Genomic DNA, 9,261 nt, shown 5'->3' with positions numbered 1-9,261 from the left:
ATCTGTGAATTGGACAGGGAATCACCGTCCCCCAGCACCTTTCTCCCAGTTCCAGCTGCTGGTGAAATATTAACCGCGACTGTCTGTCCCGCACGCCACAATCCCCATGGAAGACAGTTTCCTGCACCTTCAATAAAGCCCTTCTGCAATATTATCCCCCATCACTGGAATCCAATAAGTCATTCTAAAGAGTTTTTGTCCTTTTTAACTTTCTGGATATTTGCTGAAACTGGATATAAATCACCAGGAGATAACTTGGATTTTCTCTTATGAAAGTAAACCTCCATCTGATGAGATGGAAAATGCGGGGCCCCTACATATGAAGACTTGGATATGGGTGTGACTGGTAGGTAATTATTACAGCTTTGCATCTGGGGAGATATATATACCAGTTGCATTATTTATCCAAACACTGGATCAGATGACGGACAGCAAGTGTCACCTCCATCTAAATATATATCACTGGCTCACACAACACTATACCCTTATACTGACGGCAGTAATGAGTGCATGTGTAACTATAGTTTATACACATTACTGTTATATAGAGCAGTGTGATCATTATCAGTGTATACTCAGTATTATTATACAGAGCAGTGTGACCATTATCAGTGTATACTCAGAATTATAATACAGAGCGGTGTGACCATTATCAGTGTATACTCAGTATTATTATACAGAGCGGTGTGACCATTATCAGTGTATACTCAGTATTATTATACAGTGCAGTGTGACCATTATCAGTGTATACTCAGTATTATTATACAGAGCGGTGTGACCATTATCAGTGTATACTCAGTATTATTATACAGAGCGGTGTGACCATTATCAGTGTATACTCAGTATTATTATACAGAGCAGTGTGACCATTATCAGTGTATACTCAGTATTATTATACAGAGCGGTGTGACCATTATCAGTGTATACTCAGTATTATTATACAGAGCAGTGTGACCATTATCAGTGTATACTCAGTATTATTATACAGAGCGGTGTGACCATTATCAGTGTATACTCGGTATTATTATACAGAGCGGTGTGACCATTATCACTGTATACTCAGTATTATTATACAGAAAGGTGTGACCATTATCAGCGTATACTCAGTGTTATTAAACAGAGCGGTGTGACCATTATCAGTGTATACTCAGTATTATTATACAGAGCGGTGTGATCATTATCAGTGTATACTCAGTATTATTATACAGAGCAGTGTGACCATTATCAGTGTATACTCAGTATTATTATACAGAGCGGTGTGACCATTATCAGTGTATACTCAGTATTATTATACAGAGCGGTGTGACCATTATCAGTGTATACTCAGAATTATTATACAGAGCAGTGTGACCATTATCAGTGTATACTCAGTATTATTATACAGAGCGGTGTGACCATTATCAGTGTATACTCAGTATTATTATACAGAGCGGTGTGACCATTATCAGTGTATACTCGGTATTATTATACAGAGCAGTGTGACCATTATCAGTGTATATCAGTGTTATTATACAGAAAGGTGTGACCATTATCAGCGTATACTCAGTGTTATTATACAGAGTGGTGTGACCATTATCAGTGTATACTCAGAATTATGATACAGAGCGGTGTGACCATTATCAGCGTATACTTAGTTTTATTATATAGAGTGGTGTGACCATTATCAGCGTATACTCAGTATTATTATACAGAGGGGTGTGACCATTATCAGCGTATACTCAGTATTATTATACAGAGCGGTATGACCATTATCAGTGTATACTCAGTATTATTATACAGAGCGGTGTGACCATTATCAGTGTATACTCAGTATTATTATACAGAGCAGTGTGACCATTATCAGCGTATACTCAGTGTTATTATACAGTGAAGTGTGATCATTATCAGTGTATACTAAGTATTATTATAGAGAGCGGTGTGATCATTATCAGTGTATACTCAGTATTATTATATAGTGCACTGTGATCATTATCAGTGTATACTCAGTATTATTATACAGAGCAGTGTGACCATTATCAGTGTATACTCGGTATTATTATACAGAGCGGTGTGACCATTATCAGCGTATACTCAGTATTATTATACAGAGCGGTGTGACCATTATCAGTGTATACTCAGTATTATTATACAGAGCAGTGTGACCATTATCAGCGTATACTCAGAATTATTATACAGAGCGGTGTGACCATTATCAGTATATACTCAGTATTATTATACAGAGCAGTGTGACCATTATCAGTGTATACTCAGTATTATTATACAGAGCGGTGTGACCATTATCAGTGTATACTCAGTATTATTATACAGAGCGGTGTGACCAATATCAGTGTATACTCAGTATTATTATACAGAGCGGTGTGACCATTATCAGTGTATACTCAGTGTTATTATACAGAGCGGTGTGACCATTATCAGTGTATACTCAGTGTTATTATACAGAGCGGTGTGACCATTATCAGCGTATACTCAGTATTATTATACAGAGCGGTGTGACCATTATCAGCGTATACTCAGTATTATTATACAGAGCAGTGTGACCATTATCAGCGTATACTCAGAATTATTATACAGAGCGGTGTGACCATTATCAGCATATACTCAGTATTATTATACAGAGCAGTGTGACCATTATCAGTGTATACTCAGTATTATTATACAGAGCGGTGTGACCATTATCAGTGTATACTCAGTATTATTATACAGAGCGGTGTGACCATTATCAGTGTATACTCAGTATTATTATACAGAGCGGTGTGACCATTATCAGTGTATACTCAGTATTATTATACAGAGCGGTGTGACCATTATCAGTGTATACTCAGTATTATTATACAGAGCGGTGTGACCATTATCAGTGTATACTCAGTATTATTATACAGAGCGGTGTGACCATTATCAGTGTATACTCAGTATTATTATACAGAGCAGTGTGATCATTATCAGTGTATACTCAGTATTATTATACAGAGCGGTGTGACCATTATCAGTGTATACTCAGTATTATTATACAGAGCGGTGTGACCATTATCAGTGTATACTCAGTGTTATTATACAGAGCGGTGTGACCATTATCAGTGTATACTCAGTATTATTATACAGTGCAGTGTGATCATTATCAGTGTATACTCAGTATTATTAAACAGTGCAGTGTGATCATTATCAGCGTATACTCAGTATTATTATACAGAGCAGTGTGACCATTATCAGCGTATACTCAGTATTATTATACAGAGCGGTGTGACCATTATCAGTGTATACTCAGTATTATTATACAGAGCGGTGTGACCATTATCAGTGTATACTCAGTATTATTATACAGAGCAGTGTGATCATTATCAGTGTATACTCAGTATTATTATACAGAGCGGTGTGACCATTATCAGTATATATACTCAGTATTATTATACAGAGCGGTGTGACCATTATCAGTGTATACTCAGTATTATTATACAGAGCAGTGTGACCATTATCAGTGTATACTCAGTATTATTATACAGAGCTGTGTGATCATTATCAGTGTATACTTAGTATTATTATACAGAGCAGTGTGATCATTATCAGTGTATACTCAGTATTATTATAGAGAGCGGTGTGACCATTATCAGTGTATACTCAGTATTATTATACAGAGCGGTGTGACCATTATCAGTGTATACTCATTATTATAATACAGAGCGGTGTGACCATTATCAGCGTATACTCAGTATTATTATAGAGAGCGGTGTGACCATTATCAGTGTACATCAGTATTATTATAGAGAGCGGCGTGACCATTATCAGTGTATACTCAGTATTATTATACAGAGCGTTGTGACCATTATCAGTGTATACTCATTATTATAATACAGAGCGGTGTGACCATTATCAGCGTATACTCAGTATTATTATAGAGAGCGGTGTGACCATTATCAGTGTACATCAGTATTATTATAGAGAGCGGCGTGACCATTATCAGTGTATACTCAGTATTATTATACAGAGCGGTGTGACCATTATCAGTGTATACTCAGTATTATTATACAGAGCTGTGTGACCATTATCAGTGTATACTCAGTATTATTATACAGAGCGGTGTGACCATTATCAGTGTATACTCAGTATTATTATACAGAGCTGTGTGACCATTATCAGCGTATACTCAGTATTATTGTACAGAGCGGTGTGACCATTATCAGTGTATATCAGTATTATTATACAGAGCGGTGTGACCATTATCAGTGTATAGTCAGTATTATTATACAGTGCAGTGTGATCATTATCAGTGTATACTCAGTATTATTATACAGAGCAGTGTGACCATTATCAGTGTATACTCAGTATTATTATACAGAGCGGTGTGACCATTATCAGTGTATACTTAGTATTATTATACAGTGCAGTGTGATCATTATCAGTGTATACTCAGTATTATTATACAGAGCAGTGTGACCATTATCAGTGTATACTCAGTATTATTATACAGAGCAGTGTGATCATTATCAGCGTATAGTCAGTATTATTATACAGAGCGGTGTGACCATTATCAGTGTATACTCAGTATTATTATACAGAGCGGTGTGATCATTATCAGTGTATACTCAGTGTTATTATACAGAGCGGTGTGACCATTATCAGTGTATACTCAGTATTATTATACAGAGCGGTGTGATCATTATCAGTGTATACTCAGTATTATTATACAGAGCGGTGTGACCATTATCAGTGTATACTCAGTATTATTATACAGAGCAGTGTGACCATTATCAGAGTATATTCAGTATTATAATAGATGCTCTATGATAATTATCAGTGTATACTTAGTATTATTATAGAGAGCGGTGTGATCATTATCAGTCTATAGTCTATACTCAGTATTATTATACAGAGCTGTGTGACCATTATCAGTGTATACTCAGTATTATTATATAGTGCACTGTGATCATTATCAGTGTATACTCAGTATTATTATACAGAGCAGTGTGACCATTATCAGTGTATACTCGGTATTATTATACAGAGCGGTGTGACCATTATCAGCGTATACTCAGTATTATTATACAGAGCGGTGTGACCATTATCAGTGTATACTCAGTATTATTATACAGAGCGGTGTGACCATTATCAGTGTATACTCAGTATTATTATACAGAGCGGTGTGACCATTATCAGTGTATACTCAGTATTATTATACAGAGCGGTGTGACCATTATCAGCGTATACTCAGTATTATTATACAGAGCGGTGTGACCATTATCAGTGTATATTCAGTATTATTATAAATAGCAGTGTGACCATTATCAGTGTATTCTCAGTATTATTATACAGAGCGGTGTGACCATTATCAGTGTATACTCAGTATTATTATACAGAGCGGTGTGACCATTATCAGCGTATACTCAGTATTATTATACAGTGCGGTGTGACCATTATCAGTGTATAATCAGTATTCTTATACAGTGCGGTGTGACCATTATCAGTGTATACTCAGTATTATTATACAGAGCGATGTGACCATTATCAGTGTATACTCAGTATTATTATACAGAGCGGTGTGACCATTATCAGCGTATACTCAGTATTCTTATACAGAGCAGTGTGACCATTATCAGCGTATACTCAGTATTATTATATAGAGCAGTGTGACCATTATCAGAGTATACTCAGTATTATTATACAGAGCAGTGTGATCATTATCAGTGTATACTTAGTATTATTATACAGTGCGGTGTGACCATTATCAGTGTATACTCAGTATTATTATACAGAGCAGTGTGACCATTATCAGTGTATACTCAGTATTATTATACAGAGCAGTGTGACCATTATCAGTGTATACTCAGTATTATTATACAGAGCAGTGTGACCATTATCAGTGTATACTCAGTATTATTATACAGAGCAGTGTGATCATTATCAGTGTATACTCAGTATTATTATACAGTGCAGTGTGACCATTATCAGAGTATACTCAGTATTATTATACAGAGCGGTGTGACCATTATCAGTGTATACTCAGTATTATTATAGAGAGCGGTGTGACCATTATCAGTGTATACTCAGTATTATTATACAGAGCGGTGTGATCATTATCAGTGTATACTCAGTATTATTATACAGAGCGGTGTGACCATTATCAGTGTACATCAGTATTATTATACAGAGCTGTGTGACCATTATCAGTGTATATCAGTATTATTATAGAGAGCGGCGTGACAATTATCAGTGTTTACTCAGTATTATTATACAGAGCGGTGTGACCATTATCAGTGTATACTCAGTATTATTATACAGAGCGGTGTGACCATTATCAGAGTATACTCAGTATTATTATACAGAGCGGTGTGACCATTATCAGTGTATACTCAGTATTATTATACAGAGCGATGTGACCATTATCAGTATATACTCAGTATTATACAGAGCGGTGTGACCATTATCAGTATATATACTCAGTATTATTATACAGAGCGGTGTGACCATTATCAGTGTATACTCAGTATTATTATACAGAGCAGTGTGACCATTATCAGTGTATACTCAGTATTATTATACAGAGCAGTGTGACAATTATCAGCATATACTTAGTATTATTATACAGAGCAGTGTGACCATTATCAGCGTATACTCAGTATTATTATACAGTGCAGTGTGATCATTATCAGTGTATACTCAGTATTATTATACAGAGCGGTGTGACCATTATCAGTGTATACTCAGCATTATTATACAAAGCGGTTTGACCATTATCAGTGTATACTCAGTATTATTATACAGAGCAGTGTGACCATTATCAGTGTATACTCAGTATTATTATACAGAGCTGTGTGACCATTATCAGTGTATACTCAGTATTATTATACAGAGTGGTGTGACCATTATCAGTGTATACTCAGTATTATTATACAGAGCGGTGTGACCATTATCAGTGTATACTCAGTATTATTATACAGAGCGGTATGACCATTATCAGTGTATACTCAGTATTATTATACAGAGCGGTGTGACCATTATCAGTGTATACTCAGTATTATTATACAGAGCGGTGTGACCATTATCAGTGTATACTCAGTATTATTATACAGAGCGGTGTGACCATTATCAGTGTATACTCAGTATTATTATACAGTGCAGTGTGATCATTATCAGTGTATACTCAGTATTATTATACAGAGCGGTGTGATCATTATCAGTGTATACTCAGTATTATTATACAGAGCAGTGTGACCATTATCAGTGTATACTTAGTATTATTATACAGAGCGGTGTGACCATTATCAGTGTATACTCAGTATTATTATACAGAGCGGTGTGACCATTATCAGTATATAGTCAGTATTATTATACAGAGCGGTGTGACCATTATCAGTGTATACTCAGTATTATTATACAGAGCGGTGTGATCATTATCAGTGTATACTCAGTATTATTATACAGAGCAGTGTGACCATTATCAGTGTATACTCAGTATTATTATACAGAGCAGTGTGACCATTATCTGTGTATACTCAGTATTATTATACAGAGCGGTGTGACCATTATCAGTGTATACTCAGTATTATTATACAGAGCAGTGTGACCATTATCAGTGTATACTCAGTATTATTATACAGTGCAGTGTGACCATTATCAGCGTATACTCAGTATTATTATACAGTGCAGTGTGACCATTATCAGTGTATACTCAGTATTATTATACAGTGCAGTGTGACCATTATCAGTGTATACTCAGTATTATTATACAGAGCGGTGTGATCATTATCAGTGTATACTCAGTATTATTATACAGAGCAGTGTGACCATAATCAGTGTATACTCAGTATTATTATACAGAGCGGTGTGACCATTATCAGCGTATACTCAGTATTATTATAGAGAGCGGTGTGACCATTATCAGTGAATACTCAGTATTATTATACAGAGCGGTGTGACCATTATCAGCGTATACTCAGTATTATTATACAGAGCGGTGTGACCATTATCAGTGTATACTTAGTATTATTATACAGAGCGGTGTGATAATTATCAGTGTATACTCAGTATTATTATACAGAGCGGTGTGACCATAATCAGTGTATACTCAGTATTATTATACAGAGCGGTGTGACCATTATCAGTGTATACTCAGTATTATTATAGAGAGCGGTGTGACCATTATCAGTGTACATCAGTATTATTATACAGAGCGGTGTGACCATTATCAGTGTATACTCAGTATTATTATACAGAGCGGTGTGATCATTATCAGTGTATACTCAGTATTATTATACAGAGCGGTGTGACCATTATCAGTGTATACTCAGTATTATTATACAGAGCAGTGTGACCATTATCAGTGTATACTCAGTATTATTATACAGAGCGGTGTGATCATTATCAGTGTATAGTCAGTATTATTATACAGAGCGGTGTGATCATTATCAGTGTATACTCAGTATTATTATACAGAGCGGTGTGACCATTAGCAGTGTATACTCAGTATTATTATACAGAGCGGTATGACCATTATCAGTGTATACTCAGTATTATTATACAGGGCAGTGTGACCATTATCAGTAAATACTCAGTATTATTATACAGTGCAGTGTGACCATTATCAGTGTATACTCAGTATTATTATACAGAGGGTGTGACCATTATCAGTGTATAGTCAGTATTATTATACAGAGCGGTGTGACCATTATCAGTATATACTCAGTATTATTATACAGGGCAGTGTGACCATTATCAGTAAATACTCAGTATTATTATACAGTGCAGTGTGACCATTATCAGTGTATACTCAGTATTATTATACAGAGCAGTGTGACCATTATCGGTGTATACTCAGTATTATTATACAGAGCGGTGTGACCATTATCAGTGTATACTCAGTATTATTATACAGAGCGGTGTGACCATTATCAGTGTATACTCAGTATTATTATACAGAGCGGTGTGACCATTATCAGTGTATACTCAGTATTATTATACAGTACGGTGTGACCATTATCAGAGTATGCTCAGCATTATTATACAATGACTCATTTCCAGTCTATTCTGAACACCTCACACCTCACAATAGTTTTTTATGTCCAAAAGTTTGCACCGAGGTAGCTGGATGACTATGCTAAGAGATACGAGTGGGCGGCACAAACACGTGACCCATCTTGGAGTGATACTGCAGTGGCAGACAGGATGGCAGTTTGAAAAACTAGGCCCCAAACACTACATAATGCAAAGAAAAAAAAGAGGTGCCAGATGGAATTGTCCTTGGGCCCTCCCACCCATCTTTATGTTGTATAA

The 9,261-nt window shown here is 35.8% G+C and overlaps 1 protein-coding gene across 1 annotated transcript in view; it reads left to right on the top strand.

Moving 5' to 3' along the window:
- The first annotated feature begins 301 nt into the window (after positions 1–301).
- Positions 302–9,261, top strand: part of LOC148481224 (erythropoietin-like) — a 72,954-nt gene continuing 63,994 nt past the window's right edge. Inside the window, exon 1 of the mRNA XM_088453800.1 lies at positions 302–346. Within this exon, the coding sequence (XP_088309926.1) occupies positions 334–346 (13 nt within the window). The 5' untranslated portion in view covers positions 302–333. The remainder of the gene's footprint in view (positions 347–9,261) is intronic.

This window comes from Taudactylus pleione, unplaced genomic scaffold, assembly GCF_031769625.1.
Source record: "Taudactylus pleione unplaced genomic scaffold, aTauple2 ptg000589l, whole genome shotgun sequence".
In the NCBI taxonomy this organism is placed as follows: domain Eukaryota; kingdom Metazoa; phylum Chordata; class Amphibia; order Anura; family Myobatrachidae; genus Taudactylus; species Taudactylus pleione.
The sequence above is the reverse complement of the archived record's forward strand: the minus strand, read 5'-3'. Positions and strand labels throughout refer to the sequence as shown.